Source organism: Microplitis mediator, chromosome 11 (genome assembly GCF_029852145.1).
Source record: "Microplitis mediator isolate UGA2020A chromosome 11, iyMicMedi2.1, whole genome shotgun sequence".
Lineage (NCBI taxonomy): Eukaryota > Metazoa > Arthropoda > Insecta > Hymenoptera > Braconidae > Microplitis > Microplitis mediator.
This window is the reverse complement of record NC_079979.1, coordinates 18,444,716-18,467,155: the sequence shown is the minus strand read 5'-3', so window position 1 is coordinate 18,467,155 and position 22,440 is coordinate 18,444,716. Positions and strand designations below refer to the sequence as shown.

At 26.3% G+C, this 22,440-nt stretch overlaps 3 protein-coding genes across 3 annotated transcripts; 1 reads left to right on the top strand and 2 right to left on the bottom strand.

The window, feature by feature from the left end:
• Window positions 1–1,229: 1,229 nt before the first annotated feature.
• LOC130677494 (LIRP-like) lies at window positions 1,230–9,884 on the bottom strand. The gene is made up of 3 exons (XM_057484263.1): window positions 9,704–9,884; window positions 5,150–5,360; window positions 1,230–4,615 (listed from the first exon to the last, which is right to left on the bottom strand). The coding sequence occupies exons 2-3, from the start codon at window positions 5,358–5,360 to the stop codon at window positions 4,434–4,436; spliced, it is 393 nt and encodes a 130-aa protein (XP_057340246.1). The 5' UTR covers window positions 9,704–9,884; the 3' UTR covers window positions 1,230–4,433.
• Window positions 9,885–11,639: 1,755 nt separating this feature from the next.
• LOC130677436 (protein O-mannosyl-transferase Tmtc3) lies at window positions 11,640–17,804 on the bottom strand. Its single transcript, XM_057484199.1, has 10 exons — window positions 17,137–17,804; window positions 16,104–16,240; window positions 14,977–15,158; window positions 14,596–14,884; window positions 14,107–14,511; window positions 13,596–13,908; window positions 13,235–13,525; window positions 12,965–13,147; window positions 12,591–12,875; window positions 11,640–12,511 (listed from the first exon to the last, which is right to left on the bottom strand). The coding sequence occupies exons 1-10, from the start codon at window positions 17,326–17,328 to the stop codon at window positions 12,005–12,007; spliced, it is 2,784 nt and encodes a 927-aa protein (XP_057340182.1). The 5' UTR covers window positions 17,329–17,804; the 3' UTR covers window positions 11,640–12,004.
• A 494-nt stretch (window positions 17,805–18,298) lies between these two features.
• On the top strand, window positions 18,299–19,153 carry LOC130677251 (H/ACA ribonucleoprotein complex subunit 2-like protein). Its single transcript, XM_057483934.1, has 3 exons — window positions 18,299–18,547; window positions 18,617–18,689; window positions 18,803–19,153. Exons 1-3 carry the CDS (start codon window positions 18,388–18,390, stop codon window positions 19,032–19,034), a joined length of 465 nt encoding a protein of 154 aa, XP_057339917.1. The 5' UTR covers window positions 18,299–18,387; the 3' UTR covers window positions 19,035–19,153.
• Window positions 19,154–22,440: the final 3,287 nt, after the last annotated feature.

Sequence of the window (22,440 nt, the reverse complement as noted above, 5' to 3'; positions counted from 1 at the left end):
ACAATTTGTTACGTGTCGTTTTTATTTTTATTAAGGAGAGTTCAACGTTTTTATAATTATTATTTTTCCTTTTTATTGAGCTATAATTGGAAATAAATTGAGAAATCAAAATTATGAGCTGGTAGAATATTGATTATTAAAAATAACCCGGCTTAAATTAAAAAAAAAGTTTATCTTATATATTTTTATTGTAGATGTTAAGATGTCATGCGAAGATAGTCAGGAATATTAATGGAAGTATAAATTTTATAGATGTGTAATTGACCCCAGTCCGGGTGAAAGTCATTAGAATAATAGTAGGGTTAATCTTTTTAAACTGTTGTAAAGAATTAAATTATCAAGCGATTTTTGAATTTCTTTTGACATCATACTTCTTATCAGACTAACTCGAGTTTTATTTAAAATTTTATTTTTAATTTATTATCAATTATTACGCGTTTTACGTTAAATAAAACCTGTGGTTAATTTTTTCACACTTAATTTTCAGACCAGTGTTAAAAAATAAAAATTTTTTTTTGCATTCTCAGTAGACGAGGTCAGAATCTCACTCATGTATTTCTATAAATTTATTATTTTAAATTTATTTCAAATAATACTGTCACGAGTTACAATACTTTCTGTACAGTATTTTTTGTAGCAGATTAAAGACTCCGAGGTTGCATTTAAATACTAATTCAAATTTATTTCACTACACAAAAAATGTCCAAAGGGAGTCCGATTATTTTTTTTGATACCATGTGCCGGCAAAAAAAATTATTTTGAACCGCGGACTTTTCGCGCGCTGCGATCCAAGAGTTCCCTTGAATAATTAAATAAAGATTAAGTTTACGTAAAAAAGGTCGACAATGTTTAGCCATAAATTTTTTTATCCCCACCATCAAAAACCCACGTACACTTGATTATTTAATTTACCTAAAAAAACCATCGTCAGTCAGTGATAAATTTTTTATAAACGGTAAATAGCACCACCATGCGTGGGTAATTGTTGCAATTAAACTAGGCGGGGAAATGAACAAATATAAAAAAAATCAATACAACCCTCGTCAGGTCTAATTAATAATTTAACAATCACACAGTAGTAAAATATTAAAATTAAAAATAATAACTTTCTTTTCAATTGTGCAAGTTTTTTTAATTAATCACTAAATTAAAGTACATTTCATACAAATCACATTACCTATGATATATGAAGTAACATATATTGATATAAATATATATATATATATATATATTTTTTTTTTTCTGTATTATATATAATTATTATGTCTTCTCATGCTATAATTTTATTTTAAATTATCCATTTTTTCTTATAATTATTTTACAATAAAATTAAAAATAATTAACTTAAATAATAATATACTAAGCATAAAAAATATGCCTGATTTTTCTATTGATATTTAATTTATCCCTGATTAAAAACTCCGATTGAATCGGTTGAAAAATTAAATAGGAAAAATGATCGACAAAAAATTATTAATTCCCACAGAATCTACCGAAGTTTTTAATCAGAGTATTAATAACTTTTTTTTTAATTAATATAAATCTTAAAAAAATATTAATAGAAAAAAAAAGTCATACGTAAAATAATTTTACAATCGAGATCAATTAAAAATAATAATAATTAATAATAACAATTAAAAATAAAAGCATTTCCATTATTTTAATTACGTCAATTTAATAACAAAAGTCTTAAATCCTCAGGCATTTTATTCCATAAATAATTTATTATATATATATACATATACTTATGGTACCGTCACTTATTATCCGAAGACAAAATTTCCGCGATAAAATATTTGGATCCTTTTTATCCGATAGACAAAATATCCCCGGACTAAATACTCGATAGATAAAATATCTTCGACAAAATATCTTATAATATAAATAGTACGGTACCCTTTTATCAGAAATTTTTATATATTTGCACATAAAATTTGAGTGTTTGATATTAAAAATAGAATGTCTCTTACACAGTAAAAAAAATTGTGTTAAAATCAACACAGTGTATGTTAGAAACGGTCCACACAATATTTGTGTTATTTTTCAACACAGACTGTTTGTGTTGAATTTAAACACAAAATTTGTGTTAAAATTTCAACACACAATTCGAGTAATATGAGAAGTAACTTCAACACTTTTTAAATGTTAATCGGGACACAAAAAAAATGTTAACTTTTACATTTTATTTTTGTACCATGAATTATTTTTAGATTATCAAAAGTGTCAACAATTATTATTTAACATTTAACTATTTTGTGATAGTAAACATGATCCTAAAGTTAGCAGACAGTTAACAATTTTTCAATTTTTTTATCAACAAATCAATTACGAAAAAAAAATAAAAAATAAAAATGTGCGCACGTAGAAAAGTAAAAAAGCCACAGATGCAATTTTTTAAATATTTTTTTTTTTTTTTTAAACTATACGAATGATGAACTTTGTCAAGTTTATTTTTTCATGTCTAATTGAAAATAAATAAAATCAATGTCACAAAAATAATAACTAACCAAGCAAAACTGATGCTTAATGTCGCTTCCCGCGTGAATAGAAGAAAGACATTTTTTTAACACAATTCAACTGTCGCTTCAACACTTTTTCTGTGTTGATTTTAAAGTAACACTTAATAACTGTTAATAATATCGACTTTTGTACTAGGTAACACTTTTAAAGTGTTGAATACTAGACCGATTAAAAATTTTAAAGTAACACAGAGAATTGTGTTGATTTGACACAAAATAATCAACACAAAAAATTTAACACGGACCGTTTTTAACACAGACACACAATTTTTTTTACTGTGTAAATATTTAGTCCGGAGATATTTTGTCTATCGGATAATTTGTAATCGGATATTTTTTCGGGTATATTTTATCCGCGAACTACAAGTCATACTACCATACATATATATATATATATATATATATGTATATACATACATATATAATTATTATTTATCAATTAATCAATAAATCAATCAATCAAATTTGCTATTTTATTTTAAATATAAAGCAGTAGAGTAGAAAAAAAAGGAAAAGCCATAGCTGTAAATAAAAAAAAAAAAAACAAATACAAGAAATAAGATAATGAATAATGACAACTGTTATTTTTTTTTTCCTTTACATGTGTCATCTTAAAGCATAATTTATCATACATTGTCTACATTGCATGGCACGTATAATATGCGAAGTAGTGTTTAAAAAAAATGTATAGCCGTAACGCTATTGTTATTATTTATTTATTTATTATTTATTTTTTTTTATTTTCTTTTAATAGTTATCACACGCTACGATCAAACATTCTTGTACAGTGTACATGCTCAATCGATTTTATTCCAATACTTAAAAGCAACATCTATTTATATTTACGCTTTATATATTTTATTACTTTTTTTTAAATTCATAAATAATTATTTATTATTTTACGCTTAAATAAATTATATTGATACTTATTTTGTTTTATAGCCGGTTTATTTATTTTTTTTAAATTAATAATTCAAAAAAAAATTATTTAACTTTTTTTTATACATAATTTAGTTAGAGAATAATTAATTGTAAGTTATAAAATATAGAGGTTTTAAATTAAAGAAGAGAGAGCAGAATAATTAGACTAGCTATGGACGTAAATAGAGCAATTTTTAAATTATTGATTGAGATCTTTCGCTTATCGTCATGTTATTTATTTAATTATTATAAATTTATAAATTATAACCCTTAGGGCGAGGTACCCGATTTCCATTTTTATATCAGTATCCAGCAGTTTTATATATATTTTATTCATAAATTTATGTTTTTTTTTGCTCGACCATTTATTAATTATTACAAACATAAATATGATATTTAATTAATTTATATAGTTATTAAATATTTGTGGATTAAATGCGGAGCGGGTGTTTTTTTTCATTCAATTCCTATGGAGCAAAATTTTTTTTTTTTATTTTGTACATAAAAAAACCGGGAAGTCAAAATTAATACGTAAATAATTTATTCGAAATTTTGAATTGAAATTTTGTAATTAAACATAAATTTATTGAAAATTTTAATTCCGCCCTTAGAATGGATAAGGATTCAAAAATTCAAATCCACAATTAACTTCGCTGACAAAAACTCTTTTTAAAAATTTACTCCATTCGCGGTTTTTTAGTGACGGAGTTGATTCAGATTTTAAATTAACTTTGAATTTATTCCCGATTTTTCAAGTGTAGAATTTATTTTCAAATTTTTGGTAAAAAAATTTATAAAAAAAAAAAAAAATTAAATGGCGCCGGGGACTGAGTATTTTACCAAAATTTTTAATTACTATTTTTCGCAAATATTTTTTCGAATAATAAAAAAAAAGTTATATGTATATATATATATATATAATAGATGTTACGTGACGACAGCAATGACGTGAAAGATGATGAACTTCTTCCGTATCAATTATTATTTTTTAATTTAATTACCACAATAGCTCATTAATTCTGGAATAGAACAAGGCTTAACACAACACTCGTCATGTACACCACGTGATTCTCGTCTAAATCTCGCGCCTCCAAATCGGCCCATCATTGCATTAGCGCTTGCTCGTGATCTTAATGGATAATCGTATGCATATGGATAATCGTCCATTTCCATTTCTATAAAAAACAAGAAAAAAAAAACATGAAATTACTTTGATATCAATTAAAATTGCATATTTTATTACAGTCATTACAAAGATAGTCCACTATAAGTGTATATTTGATAATCTAATACGATAATCAACTGTACTTTTTTTTTTTTAAACTAGTGTCGCGTGATATTGACTTTTTTTTCAAATCAATTATACTAATAATGGAGTATCAAATTACTAGGGTAATAATTTATTGCGGGATATCAAAGCAATTATTTTTACACAGAAAAAAATAATTTCTTGGCGTGAGAAATATTTTTCACTAAGAATTCAAGTCAAAAATTTTCTTGACTGTAAAAAATTTTTTCTTGCCCTAAGATTATTTTTTTTTTAATTTATAATGAAGAAAATTTCCCGGGGCGAGTAAAAATTTTTTATGCCAAGAAAATATTTTTTTTCTGTGGATGTAAAAATTTTTTCTTAGCTGTCGATTCAATTTTTTATTAGAAATTGATGATGAATTGATTGAAATAATTATTTAAATAAAAAATGAACGCACCTAGTCCACTTTTTTTGAACATTGAATTGTAAACACCGTTACAAAATAATTGCAAGGCATTTGACAGACGTTTTCCACAGTAATGTGTTGCACTGCCCTCTTGACGTTTTTCTCCATACGGAAAATTATCGGATTGCCCTCTTGTACAATTAATTACTAGTAATGCCACGACAAGCAAAATTGCACTAACGTTACACCGATACGTGGACATCTGAAACAATAATTATTATTTTATATATTATTATCATTAATATAAATGTATTTCTTGTGTCTGTAATAGAACACATAAGATTGCGTCCGCTTGTTATTTTAAACAGAAGTCGAATATTTAAATGATTACGAATTCGGCAAAAATAATTTTTGTGATTAAAATTTTTATACAAAACAATTTTTTTATAATCGTTTAAAATAAAATTTCTTTTTTTAAATTTGGGATCTATAGATTCTTATAATTTTTATAATTTTACCCCCCTATTAATTTTTAAAACGGAAGGGCTCAAAAAAATTTTAAATTCAAAAAAATAAAAATTCAAATTTGGAAAAGATTTAAAATTTTTAATTCATTTTATTTTGAATAAATAAATAAACTTTCAAAAATCAGGAGTTCAAAATTCAAATTAATTTATTCAGTTTGAATTCCGGGGTTGGAAAAAATCACAGCGCGTACGGAGTCAATAGTTTTCATTAGCAGAGCGAATTTGAATTTGAATTAAATCCCAATTGATTCTGACCACAGTTTGAATCAATAAATTTATGATTAACAAAAAAGAAACTAAATACAAAATCACCCGGCGGAATTTTTTATGGATAAAATTTCCCTGATTAAACAACTGAATTCGATCGAATTAAATTTTTAATTCTATTTAATTCAGATAAATTCTGTTAATTCGGTACCTAACTTAAAAATGAATTCTGTCTGATTCGGCAGGAAAACCAAAATTTGTCCAAATTAAAACGAATTTAAATATTTCTATTCGGTTCAATTCTGATTAATTCGAAAATAATTTTCCGATTTCTGGTTCTGAATCCGAATTAAACTGAATTAAAACGAATTTGAAATTTTTAAATCGGTTTTATTCTGTTTAATTCAAATTCAAATTTTCAATTCAGTTGAATTCCGTTTTGCAGAATTCGACAGAATATAACAGAATTAAAATTTTTAATTCGCTCGAGTTCAGTTGTTTAATCAGGGTTTCCCTCGCGTTAACTTTACTACAAAAAAATTATATAAATAAACAATCTTCCGCAACGCATTTAATGCGCGTTAATGACGCGGATTTCCGTCAGTGTAAAAAAAATTAATTAATAAATAAAATATTTTTTAGTACGGACACACCGCATCAGTCAACTGATTTTTTATTTTTTAAATAATTATTTTAATTTATATAAATAAAAAAATATTTTTAGTTGATTTGTTTATGAATAATTGAAATAATAAAAAATGATAAGAGGTGATTTAATAATTGTATATGATGAGTTAAAATTGCGACTTCAATTCTCACGTACGATTCCATTAAATAATTTTTACTCTCCCACTTTAAAACTTTATAATATTAGACATAATAGTTTTTATCTAATAACATTATTTATATATCTATATATCTATATATATAAATTTTATATGTTACTTTGCTCTATGGCAATTAAATAAATAATGGAAAATTGTTTAATTGCAAAACCTGATGACTCAATGTATAAATATCACTCATATATATATGTGTATATTCATAGTATGACATGCGAATAGAAAAACAAATAATGATAAATATTGAAATGAAAAATAATGTTTTCCTATCATATTTTATCTAACAAATAATTTTACTTAGCGTAATAATGAATAAAAAAAAATGATTCATTTAATATTTTTAACTTACATGGATAAAAAAATATTTTACTATTTTTTTTTTATTTTTTTATAAATAAATAGACATTTGTTACTCACAATTACAAGTATTAGATATTAAATTTATAAAAATAATGAAATAAAAAATAAAGTGAATTTTATTAAATAGTTCCCCTCTTATATTAAAAAAGTATATCACAGTCTCATTGGTTAATTTTTTAAAAAATGTAAACATAATAAATCATATAGAAAAAAAAAAATCAATTTTAAAAACAACTGATTTAAATTTCCGCATCATTATCTAAAAATATTTTTTAATCATAGTATTGGTTACGATAAAAAAAAAAAAAATATGAAATAACAAACAAGAAAATAAAAAATCATAAAGAATTATCTCGATATTTCGTTGGTCTTTTTATGATTATTTGTTACATGTTGACAAGTATTTTTTTTTTTTCAATCGTATTGACGTCATTACTGATTAAGTTTTTTTAAAATTTTTTTCTACTATCGCACGATTGTATTCATTCAGTTTTTGATATTTTACTCACTACAAAAAAATACTAAAATTACATAAATATAGATAATTGATTACAAAATATATAATAAATTAATGAGTTAAAAAATAAACAATAACTTTGACAAATTAAGACAATTAAAAAAAAAATCCCTGACCTGTGTGATATTTAATAAAAGATGATGAGGCCGTAAAGAAATAATTTAAATTACGAATAAGAAGTGTTTATAAGGTATGATAGCCAGTTAAAGATTTGTCGTCTGGTTGAGTGCATGTACATTAATATAGACAACTGTCACACCGTTATATTATGATATGGACTCTCATATAATATCTCTAGTAATCATTATTTGTCGTGTTATGTTCACATATCACATATGTAATAACTAAAGCATTACATATTAAATATGACTAACAAATTTCTCAGTAAGGAATTAAACTTTAATTTAAACTCATAAATTTTGCAAGGCCGGAAATTAGTTTATTTTACATTTTCAAATATTATTTTTTTGTTTCAAACAAAATATATGTATATATAAATATATATATTTATTTTATTTAATAAGTACATGTGCACTCGAAATATATGTCTACAATTTAATGTGTGGGCAAGTGTGTACTTGTACTTATAACTTTATATATGACATGAGGAAGACGCGTGATAAGTTACGCGACTCTCGACTATTATATTCTACATATGATGATGATCGCCCTCGATACAAATAAAATGATCTATTGATATATCGAGACAAATAGTAGTAAAAAAATTACATATTTGTTGCGAATTTAAAAAAAAAAATAACTTACTTAGTATTTTTTTTTGGAATAAAATTAAAAATTTCAAAATAAATATCACGAAAATATCACAGTTTAGTCACTAGTTAATTTAATTTAATTTAAATAAAATTTATTTAATTATTGTAATTTATTAATTAAGATCATGAAATATTTCGTAAATGTAATCCTGATATTTTAATTGTCAAACTTTTAAGTAATTTTAAACTTTCACACTTTCTTGGATACATTTATTTATATAAATTATTTAGAAATATTTTTTTAAAATCCTCACTATTTTTTTTCACTAATTTTGAAATTTTGAATTTTTTTGTTTTACGGCACCTTTGCTATTTTTCAATGGTAATTTTATTTGTTAATTTATAAAATTGTCTTTTTTTTTTTTTAAATTTTTTAAAAAATTAACGGAGCCGAGAGTAACACTTCGGAGTGACAGAACCGAAGAGACTGAGACGCGAATGAAATGACTGAAGAGATGCCGATGTACGTTTTATCAAGTGCTAATGTGTGCAGTTAAGACCGTTGCAATTGCTTATATACATTTATATGTATACATATATATATATACATATATATTCTATTCTTTTATTTGCTATACTATAGAGTAACTCCCGATGTTGCAACGAGTTTGAAAGAATCTTGAAACCCCTAAACTTTTTATTTAAAATCAGACGAAATCTCAAAACGAAGAGATTTAATGAAAGAAGACTCTGTTAATTTTATCTTCTTTGAAATTTACTAGCAAAAAATAAAATAAACTAAGAAGTAGAAGAAGATAATTTATTTCTATAAATAAAATGTTGGAAATTATATTTAATTACTTTGCTAATTAAAAGATTTGGCGATAAAACTCGAGTCTATTGAAGAAAAAAAAAAAAAAATTAAAGAAGAAATAAAAAAATTTTTAGTTAGTTTTATTGTAAAAAAAATTTTATCAAAGCTATGATATGTTTTGATATAATTACATAATATATGAATATGTTGATATGTAATAAATAATAATAAAACATGAGCGAAGCTAATGAAGAAAATTAATAAACAAAAAGTAAGTAGTATATATAGACGAATAAGAAGTGCCGGAGAACGAACTAATGTCCCAGTTATAGAAGCGGTAACCTCGATGTTTAAATTGATAATTCTCTGTACGATCCTACAGTACCAAAACACATGCCTTGATAATAATGATCATCATTATTACTAACTAACAATTAAACCTCAAACTCCTAGATTTACATGACAACAAATTACGTGAGCATCAAAACTGCCGGGTAATTTACAAGAAACTTTTTAACACCCGGGTAATTGATGTAATGAACAAAAGAAAAATTACAATGGAGCTTAAAAGCTCGATATTGAATAGAAGTAAAAAAAACGTTGCTCAGTACAACCAATAACTTACCGTATTGATAAGGAGCGATAAGAGAACCTTGTAAGTGTTATTTTAGTGGTAAGTCGGTGATGGTTACGGCAGGATGTTCGAAGGACTAGTGTTGGTCCGCAAAAGGTTTCACGGGGTTTTATAAGTACTCAAGGGGAACAGTGAACGAATGAAGGAATGAATGTACGAACGATCGAACGGACAAGCGTTTATGCTGAACAACTAAGACGTGCTCATTAAACATGTTTTCCCGGGTGCATGTCAAGTTTGTTAATGGCTTGGCTAATGCCGGCATACACGACGATACACATTTGTATGATAGGGAACCCAGTCAACCATACACACGCCTCTGCATTATCATCACCACCACCATCGCCACCCATGACCAGGAACTCAGCCTTTATCTCGCTTTAATTTTATTATTTAAAACATATTCCTGTCCTCGTTCATCCCGTTTATTCCGGGTTCAAGTTCCCCGTCTCAACCCTCGGTTTAATTTTGTTACTCCTCTTGCGAAGCTCCATCTCCAGTCCAGCTCTTGTTTCTTAAAGGCCGATACACTGAGCAAGAGCCGAATTCCTTGATAAGGACACGTATAAAGGTCCTTCACCGATTAACCAGCCAAACGTGAAGTTGCTCTTACCCGATTTTTATTTTTAGAATGTCTAAATATAGATACTGCAAGTCGATCGGTTGAATAATCCCTATCTTCTTGCTTGATTTTTAATCTTAAGTTATTTACAGTTTTTATACTTGTTATGTATCTAGATTTATTAACATATATATACTTGGACTTGTACTTATTAGTGTGGAAATATTTTCATTCTAAATATAGATATAAGTACAAGTTATAAAATGAAATAAATGAATGAATTTACTATTTATATATCTATATATATATATATATACATATATATGTTAAGTGATGTGCAATCTTTACGAGGAAAATACTGTTATCGTCGACTACGATAATTTATCTTTTAGACCTCTTATTGGTTTTACTTTGTATGGGTCGGCACCATGTAAACTTTGTATTAATCATATCAACAATAACAACAACAATTATTATTGTTATTGTTTTCATTAATATTAATGTGTAAATAACTTGTCAGACGTTATTTTTATTGTAAATAAGAACATGCATTAATAAATAAATTTTTTATATTTTTAGGTCAATTATTTTTTTTTAGTTTTTTAATTAAAAGGATAATTAGTACTGTGAGTCATTTAATGATTTGTTATTTATTTTGAATATTGTAATAAATATGAGGAAAAATAATAAGATAATTTATTGTAATTATTCATTACTGCAATTATGTGACTAATTAGGTGATTATGTAATAAAAAAATTATAAGCTGATTGAAGAAGGGCGACAAGAATACTATTACTTGAATTGTCAATTATATTTTTATTCATTTATATACTATATATAATTTAGTTTTCTTTTGTGTACTGAATGTCAATGGCTTTGAAAAGGATTAAAGTAAATGCAATAAATAATAATAATAATAATATGATTATTTAAATGAACTGTAAAACCTGGTGACTGTGAAATGAATGAATATATAAAATATATAATGAGTTTTCTTAAGGAAACTTTTGAATAATAATGTAAAGAAAATATAACATTATTATTATTTTTTTTAGTTACGCTCGAAAGAACTAGACACGTGCGCCTATTTATATTATTTTATCATTATTTTAATATACATTTTTTTCTATAAATAATAAAATTATTCATAAAAATGTCAAAATTAAAATAAATGATAAAAAATTCGGTATGGTTTAGTGGCTATGATTTCTTGGTTTTAATGATAAAAAAATATTTATAACACACTAGTGATAAAAAATTGATGTTTGTGAAGTTAAGGAAAAAAATGAAGACAAATTTAGTTTTTTTTTTTTTTTTTTTTTTTATAGATATATATGTATATACATATACATACATGTATTTTATAAAACATTCTATTTATACTTCATATAAAAAACAATACTCTGTATCCAATATTATTTTTCTTTTTTTTTTTTTATATATATTCACACTGGGCGATTAAACGTATGAATACCACCACATAACACAATTCTACATTAATCGGCGGGTCAACGTTTAATATCATCAATATCATAATAATAAATAATATCTATAATATATTTTAATATCTATATATATATTTATAGATCTCATAATAATAAATATCACTTCATACTCTTCTTTTAATTACCAAATTTTATCTTTTAATATAAAAAAAGAAAAAATTTATATAAATTTATTGTAAGTAAATAAAAATAAATTGAAAAATAATAAAAATATAGACGTGATATTAATTCAGTCTCTCATCTTTTGTGCTTAAAACATTATCATGGACATGTGTTGGTTTGGGAATACTTGATGGCCCGTTAATATTATGGGGGCCATTAACAAGATTATCATGTGAGTGTATATCGTTATTATTATTATTGTTATTATTATTATTAACAGGATGATGATGAACAGAGCCATGGTGAAGAAATACCGCATCTGATTTTCCAATAAATTGTCCTGTTGTCCGGTCACCAGTTTCCAAGTCCTCATTTTCATTATTATCAGTATGTAAAAATGAGTCATCAAAAACTTCACCCGTGTCACGTTGTTCCGGCGGAAGACGATTCAATCGCGATTTAACAATCGATAAGTGCTTTCGAATGTAATCTTGTTCTGGAGCCAGCGCCGAAGCTTTCTCTAGACATTGCGCCGCTAAATTTAATTGTCCGCGTTCTACCATAACCACGCAGAGATTATGAAGGCCTTGAATATTTTTCGGATCTAATTGTAGAATTTTTCTGTAACACTAAAAAAAATAAATCTCGTTAATTTATTGATGACTATTATTAATAGTTAATAATAATGAAAATATTTCTGCTGATTACATTTTCCGCGGCATTAAAGTCTTTAAGATTGTTAATATAGATGTCGCCAAGAAGTATTAGACCTTTGATATGATCTGGATGAAATCTAACAAGCTGATTTAAAAATGTAACTGCCTCAAGTGGACGTTGTTCTTCAGCAAGTAATAGTGCTAGGTTAAATAGTGCCGATCTAAAATCTTCTTTAAGTGCAACGGCATTTTTAAACCATCTTTCAGCACTTGCGACATCATGATCATCCATTGCTAGCATTCCTAAATTAAAATGTAAGCGCTCGTTGTTAGGATCCTATATTTAAAAATAAAAAAATACCAAAGTTAGTTATATTTATTTTAAAAAATTTATCATTATTATTTATTATTAAATAAATAATTTGCCTTTCTGAGTAATTTAAGAAGCCGTTCACGTGCAACTTTTCTCAATTCTTCACGACCCAGTTCTTGTAAGAGTATTGCTGAATTTAGTAGAGCTTGTTCGTGCTCAGGATCAAATTCAAGAGCTTTATCTAAGTATGCTAATGCCTGTGACGCTTTGCCTTGTTCCAGAAACACGACTCCGAGCTAAAAAAAAAAAAATAAAAAACATTTAACTCAAAGCTAATTGCCCAGAAAAATTAAGAGTTAATAATAAAAAACTATATTGCTTACGTTGTAATAAATATCTGGATTATTGCTATCATAAAAAAGCGCCCGTTCGTAAACCTCTTGTGCTTCTTTAGTACGGTTCATTTTAATTAAAACATCACCGCGATTAATGTACGCTTGTGTATAATCAGCACGCATACTAATAGCCTGGCGATAAAGCAAATCCGCTTCTTCTAAACGAGTTGAATTTTTCGCAATCAAATTTGCCAAATTAACAAAGACGTTCAAATGATTCGGCGCTATACGGGCTTGATAAGATTCCCCAGGTTTCGCTTTAGGTAACAATGATTTAGCCTGTAAGCGAACAATAAAATTATTTTAAATTGATTAATTTACTTAAATAGTGTTAAGATAATAAACTAACCTTGAGATAAGCGTCTTCCGCTTCTTTGAACATTTTGAGGTGATTATATGTTCTACCGACGTTAATATGAGCACCTATATCATCACCCTGTACCTTAACCGCTTCATTGAAGTAATCCAAGGCCTCTTTGTAACGGCCCTGGCTCTCTAACGCATGGCCAACATTATTAAATAATTTTGCATTTTGTACATTTACTTTCAAACCAGACATAAAAATTGAATATTCATCAATCCAATCATTGTTGCGTACAAACGTTTTCACTGAGTGCGACAGTAATAAAATAATTAATAAAACTGTTGATAGTTTCGAATACCTGTAAAATAGTTATTACTTATGTTTAAGAGGAAACAATTAGATTTACGTAAAAATTTAATCAGATATTTTTTGTAGAGAATTTCATTAGCTACAAAAGTATTTATATACATTTTTGTGATATCTGTGTTAGTTAAGGAGAAATTGTGATTTTTTTACAACAACTTTTGAGTGTTAATTCGAAAAGTTAATAAATTACCGTTTTTCTGAGATGATACTCCATCCATGGCCAACTAACATACAAAAACCCATTGAGGGTGCATAGAGAACACGTTCAGCAATAACAAAACCCACGGGAAAAAATATATTTGAGGCTGGTAAAAATGGCAGGATCATCAATGCTAAACTTATGATAATAATTATTGATGTTTTACGATTACGTGTTAATATTGCGACAATTAATAATCCAATAATCATTCCATGTGCCGCTAATGTCGCTACATTACGTATATCTAATAAACTTTCAATTAATGGTATTGTACCCATTGTCCAATCACAGCATAAATCACTTGGTAAAAATAATAATCTTAAATTAACTGCTGCTAAATAATTGTACGTTAATTGTCGCGTTGGAGTTGGTGCTACTGACGCAGGATTGTCGAATCTTAATTAAAGAATTTCAAATATTAATAAATTTATTTGTCTATTTAGTTATTAGTTAGCTAATAAAGTAATTAAGATATAATACCTTGTAAATACTGGTAAGCGTGAACCCATAACATTTAATCTTAATATAAGTAGACTAAACGTAACAAGTGTTAATGCGGCTAAACGTTTAGTACCCTCACCAGACCACGTTGGATTTATTTTATTACCTCCGAATGCCGATTTAATTGTTAAGAATATGTCTATTGCTTTAACTTTTTGAACAACAAATATCTCATATACAACACAAACTGCTGTTGCAGTAATTCCTTGTTCTTTACACAACATTGCAATAAATACACAAAGCATTGACATCATCATTGGTCTCCAGGCTGCAATTTAATTAGATACGAGATTGCAAAGTTCACTTTATTTTATATTTTTAATCTTCATTTTGTTTCTGAGTCTAAGCGTTTATTTTTACCTGTAGTACGTTTACTTTTACAAGCCTTTGTGTACATAATAAAGGCACCTAAATAAAAAAGGGAAGACAGTGTTTCAGCTCTTCCTACAACACCAGTAACTGCTTCTGTGTGTACAGGATGCACGGCAAATAATAACGCTGATACAAAACTCGCTAGGTCTGATAAAAACATCAAACAAGTTCTGCAATATAATAATTTATCAATTTATTAATTACATGTATAGGTAATTCTCGTGTAAAAAAAATTCGTTCCAAAAAGATTTCAAAGAATTTCGCATGTGGAACTTCTAAACGTGAGACAGATTAGAACCCTGATTAAACAACTGAATTCGAGCGAATTAAAAATTTTAATTCTGTTATATTCTGTCGAATTCTGCAAAACAGAATTCAGCTGAATTGAAAATTTGAATTTGAATTAAACAGAATAAAACCGATTTAAAAATTTCAAATTCGTTTTAATTCAGTTTAATTCGGATTCAGAACCAGAAATTGGAGAATTATTTTCGAATTAATCAGAATTAAACCGAATAGAATTATTTCAATTCGTTTTAATTTGGACAAATTTTGGTTTTCCTGCCGAATTAGACAGAATTCATTTTCAAGTTAGGTACCGAATTAACAGAATTTATCTGAATTAAATAGAATTAAAAATTTAATTCTGTTTAATTCAATCGAATTCCGTTGTTTAATCAGGGAACTTTGAATGAAACTTGTTTGGAGCGTTAGTAATTTTGATGATAAAAAAAAAGTTTTTATGAGCAAATTTCGAGTCAAAAAAAGACATTTTTGGAACTTTATATGGACATTCCAAAAAAGCCCCAGAATCACTAATTTTGCATCTTTTGTAGACTAAAGTTCTAGAAACATGCCGAACTAGTTCAAAAATCACTACTTTTAAATTTTTTATAGAATTAAATAAAAACGTGCAAAAAAAAGTTCCAAGAACGTCCTTTTTGGACTCTAAATTTGCTCATAAAAACTTTTTTTCTACCATCAAAATTACTAACGTTCCAAAAAAGTTTTAATCTGTCTCATTTTTCGAAGCTCCACATGCGAAACTATTTGGGACCTTTTTTGAACGAATTTTTTTACACGGGTTGTTATTGTAAAGTATCAAGTATCTTTACCTAAAATAAAGTATACAAACAGCAACATGTAATATAACATTCAATAAATGATATCCCATTGGGTCTAATTGATGTATCAGGTAATTCCAGCGAAATGTAAGAACGCAGAATGGTCTGTATGATTTGTGCGATTGTTCCTGAAATTATTCATTTGTTCATACGTTTACTCAGGGGTATTAACTGTCATTATTCAATTTATATATGTATGAGTGTATGCATTTAATGATAATTAAAAGCGTTTAAATAAAATGAAGTGGGATTAACGAAAATAAAGAAAGTGTAGAACAAAGTGATGAAAAATGAAGAGATAAATTGAATAGATAGATAAAAAATAAATGAAATATAAATGAAGACAAAAAGAAACGTTGAATCAGGATAAAGAGTTTAAATGAAATTGAATAGAGTAAATCGGATTTTATCAAAATGAAACAGTCAGAGTATTACACGATTGTGAGATAAAGAGAGACGTAAAGAGAGAAGTTAACCAGAGAGTGAGAGAAATTGGATCAATACACAAGTGGTGATTCTACGAGTACCGTGGGGGTGCTCGACGCGCGTCCTTTTACACTACATTATTTTGTCTATTATTTTTAATATTCCATTGATCATAATTACGTAATTAATATCAGTAGTAAATTGTAATGAAAAAACTTTCAAATTTAATCGAGATATTTTTGTATTTCAAATAATTCGGATTTTATTGATTGCAAAATGACAATAATAGATCTCACATTAAATGAAATTTGAAATACCATTAAATTTATCATTATTTATTAATAAATAATAAACTCCTCGGTCATATAATGGCAATTATCTCTGTTTTAATTAGCAAATAAATAATTATTATTTTATAATTACATTTTAGCTATGATTTAAAAATAAAAATTCCTCGGTCATATAATGGCAATTATCCAACTTTGATTATATCAAAAATAAATAATTAAAAAAATAATGAAAATAAAATTCCAATTATAACTTAAAAATCTAAAATTCCTCGGCCATATAATGGACATTATTTTTTAAATAACAATACCTTGTACATTGGTGTACCCCAAAAATCGTTATAAAAAACATTTTTCAATGGTGTATGTGGTCTTAAATCACGATTATCTTTAATTGCTGAAATATCATCAAATACAAAACCACAACCTAAACTATTACTGTAAATAGCAAACGCAGCAGCTGCTACGAATGCTGCCAATACTCCACGAGCAGGCACTCCCATTATTTATTCATTGGTCTTTTATTTATTTACTTCTTCCCTCTCTTCTTTAAAATATTTTAAATCTAAAAATTTAACTCCACAATTAAGAAATTCGCAATTAAATCAGTCGTAGTATAAACAAAAATAATTGCCGGTGATTACACCGTCCGTATTCCAAGTAACTCCATCAAGTATAAGTATCACAAATTTATACAGTTTTGTATTTTTTTAACATTTACATTTATTGTTATATATTTTATATACACAAATAACACGTTCATACTATTAACCGCAGGTTGTACGTCCTACGGTTTATATATAATATATTTTGTTTTATTTTATTATTATTATTATTATTAATATTATTATTATTATTGTTGTGATTATTATATATTTATATTGTATATTTTGCGTGAGATGTTTAGATCGATTTGCTAGGTGATAAACACGCGTAGATGCTTGGATTTTACTACACTCAAGCTGTGTAACGTCAAACACAATAATCTTCTGGAGCTGAGAGCGTTCTTTATTTTACGCATGCGCAGTTTGAATTTTTCCCGCGCTTCCTTATTATTTTTACTTACAGCCAATTAAATTACGAGAAAAATTATTAAATCGTAATCTACTTAAGCTAAATAATTACTAATTATGACACTTAGTAATTAATTTATAAGAATAATTGATAAATTGTGAGCTAACTTTTTAAAATCACAGATTGTAACTTGGGCGCCATCTTGGCGCGGATTCAAAAAACAAAATGAAGGGTTCGTATTATCGATTGCTGATAATTATTAATGAACATGAAATTGAATAATTTAATGATTTAATTAACTAATTAATTAAGTAAATAGTTATTATTTGTGAATATTTATTTAATTAATTTTTCTAAATAATAATTATAAGAAATTTTAATTTTAAAAGTTACGGGCGGCGCCATCATGCGGATACGAAAGTATCCATATTTGCTGGAGTAAAACCACGTGTTTAGTTTTCGTTTTATTATCACACTTGAAAATTAACCGGTCGGGTCACAATTTTTATAAGTAATTATTTTTTACTAATAAATAAAATTTATAAACAATGGGTGAAGTGACACTTAATAGAGACGAAAACGAGGAAGGAGTTGATGGAGATGGAAAAGAAATGAGTTATGAAGAAAAAGTAAATAATTGTAATCCTATTGCTCAACCCATGGCTCCTAAAAAACTAACCAAGAAAATTTATAAATGCATTAAAAAAGGTACGTGTTAATTGATTATTAATTAAATATTATTAATAGTAAGCAATAAAATGGTTTTTGAAATTTTAGCATCAAAACAGAAAACTTATTTGAGAAATGGACTCAAGGATGTTCAGAAGCATCTTAGAAAAGGCGAGAAAGGGTAAGAAAATTTATACATAATAGTAATTATACTTAATTATAATTAATTACTGGAAATAGTGAATTTTTTAATTAATTTATTTTTAATTATTTGTTCATTTATTTAAATTTTAGGATCGTTATATTTGCTGGTGACGTATTTCCGATTGAAATAATGTGTCATTTACCCATAGTCTGTGAAGACAAAGAGATTCCATACTGTTTTGTACCATCGAGACAAGATATCGGTACTGCGATGGGTGTAAAAAGAGGCAGCTTGATGGTTTTAATCAAAGAACATGCTGAATATAAGGACATTTATGATGAAGTAAAAGAAGCTATAAAACTTCTTGCGTCTCCGCTGTAGAATTAAAATCATCACTATTTTTTATATTAAGAAATATGAATTTTCTTATCATGTAAGATTAAGATTATTAAACTGTATTAATTAACGAAAAAACAATAAATTTTCTAATTAAAAAAAAAGGTCAATTTTCTCAATATATATCTGATTCTCATAAATATATATCCGACGTTCTAATTTGCAAATTGTCTAACTTCATTTCAGAAAATCCGCGATTTATGCAAAAAAAAAGTAATTTGAAATTTTTTTTCATTTAAAAATCAATTCCATATCTAGTAGGGTAGAGGTACCGTTTTTGGCCACATTAGGGCCAGTTTCGGACCTTCGAAAAATTTTGATAAATTAATTTGTTTAAGACGCAATGACATTAATTTTTAAAATTTGTACAAAGATACTTCTATCACACTATTGCAATGGAAATTTTATTTTATACTTCTTCGTTGATTAAAATAAAGTATTAAATGTCCAAAAATGGTGCAGTGGTCGCAAATGGTACTTCTACCCTATATGCATATAATTTTTTTGTCTAGGTCACTAAAATAATATTTTTTCTGACTATTAGTATCTGAAAATTGCACATAATCGCCTGCTAAAAAATACCCAGACAGCATTCAAGTCGGAATGAGTGCTTTACTTGGTCTTTTTGAAGGCGTTCTCAAGAAGTCTTATAATGACTTCTTAAAGCTGTCATTTTTAAGAACTCTCAATTAAGAGTTCTTGAAGACTTCATAAATAAAACGTCAGTTTTGTGACGGCTAAATGTATTCTTTTTTTAACTTCTTTATGAAGTCAAAGTTAGGAGCTCCTTAAGACGTCATGGTAAATTCATACTGGTCTTATTTGCGAAGTCAGAAAAAATAACTCTTTTTAAAGACGTCTTACTGAATTCGCTAGGTGGCTCATTCGACATCTTGAGAACTTCTTTAAGGGGGATAGCCACTGTGAGGATCGAAAAAATAGGTGATTTTCGGGAATTTTTTTGACTGGAATAATAAAGGAATTTGGGGATCGAGTTTTTTTGTTTACTAAAGTATACATTGAAGATAATTCTCCTAAATTTTCATTAAAAAATATCATGTTGTTACAAAGTTATAAGCATTTTTGTGGAGCAACAAAAAAATTTCCCCCACCACGGTGTCATCTCTAACTCAAAAACGGATTATCAGAAACAAAAAAACCAAACGGCGTTGTAATCTGTATGCATGTGGTTATCGTTGCACATAGGGGATTTTGAAAATTTGAATTTGAAAAAAAATGGCGAAATATTAAAAATTTTTTCGTTATTTTTTCTCATTTTTTTGGATTCAAACAGCCCTAAAAAATCTTAAAAATCAAAATTTTCAAAATCCCCTACGTGCAACTATAGCTACTGAATAGACGAATACGGCAAAAAAAAAAGTTGCGAATCGGTTGATATTTATGCAAATTACAGATGCGACCAGTTCAAAAAAAGTAGTTTCGAGAAAAACGCATTTAAAGTTTTTAGTCGATGCAGCGGTCAGTTGACGCTCTGTCACAAAAATGACTATAACTTGAAAAATATTCGGAATTTTCATATAAAACTTTAAATACATATTTTTGAACCTATACACTTTGATTTAATAAAAAAAAAAAATTTTTTTTTTTGAAATTTCACAGTGGCTATCCCCCTTAAGATGTTGATGAGACGTCCAAATCATAAATAGGAACTCATTCATAACTTATCAAGACGTCATTTTGCTATCTGGGATATTAAGTTAGACAATTTACTAATTAGAACATCGGTATAAAACCCATAGTACCTCATAAAATTTGCATAGGAATGTATGATGCTGAGGTAGCAGGCATCTGACAATTTTCGTGTTTTTAATTATAAAGTCACTTGTCATCGGAAATTTTTTTTCAAAGTCTTCATATGCATTTTTAAAAAAATCTGTCAGTATTTATTTCGTTTATTAAAAATGAAAAAAAAATTTATCATGCGTTATTTTCAGTGACGTGAAAAATTTATGCTGACGGCTTCAAAAAATGATTAGATCCTTTTTATTTAATTATAAAGAAGTTTTATTTCTTCGGGTCACCCCAGGCTCTAGTGTGAAGAAATAAAAAAAGTAATAATGAGTATTAGTATTATAATTATTTTATTTTATTACTAAATAAAAGTTGGAAGTATTACAGTTTTGATAACGCTCTGATAAAAAAAATTTAATTGAATATCTATAATGACAATAACAAATTGAGATCATATTTAAACTGTGGCTGCATGAAAAAAATATTAGCTGAAGATATTTAAAATTAACAATAATTCTGCTGGATTTATTAAATAAGTAATTATTTGAATTTATTATATATATATATATATACTTAATTATTTAATTAATATATATAATGATGTTAATGCCATTAAGTGACATTGGGTGCAGTATTTAAGTTTACGTATAAAAAATGTCCGAAGATGATAAAGCTATAGATTGTCAATTATTTATAAAGTTATAATTTGTTAGTTATTATTTATAAATTTAATTATTAAGGTATAGGATGTAATTAAATAATAATTTTAATATTTATATTTAAACGTGCAAAATATTTTTTACGCAGCGAATTTTCCTTTGATTTTTATTACATATATTTTTTATGCATTAGTTGTCTAATTTATTGCTTCATTATTAATATCTAATTTTTTGGTTATTTCAAAATTATCTTGTAGCTTTATTACGTACATTGTTTTATATTTTATATATTTTATGTTTAATTATAAAATACAGGCAATGATATGACTGTTGTAAAGATATTTAATGGATAAAAGTAATTTAAAATACTTTATTTTTAAAATAAAATTAATAAATTTTTTGTTGATCAAATATCATTATTTTTTTTGTTAATTATTGTTCGTAAAAAAAGGATCGCTCCACATTTAGATTGACATTTAAATTGACGTTGCCAGCAACTCAATTATATTTATTGTATTCATTAGATTTATAATCCTACCAATTAATATTAATTATTAATATAACCTACAAAAATTTAATAATTTATTTTTACAAAATTTTTGGTCATTATTAGGGCCAGGATTTTTGCGTTAATTTAAAAATAATTAATAATTAGTGGTGTGGAATTTTTTATATTACGGGGAAAATATTGGTCTTATGAAAAAATTTTTCAAACAAAAGTTGTAGGAAATTTAATTTTCTAAAAAAAATGTCTCTTGTAATTTTTTCTTAGGACTAATAAGAAAGCCGTAATTTTGAAATTAAAATTTTCATAATTAATCAAATTTTGAATCGTTCATTATGAATCTTAATTTTTAAATTACGGTGAAAATATTGGTCGTATTAAAAAAGTTTTCAAACAAAAGTTGTAGAAAATTTAATTTTCTAAAAAAAATGTCTCTTATAATTTTTTCTTAGGACTAATAAGAAAGCCGTAATTT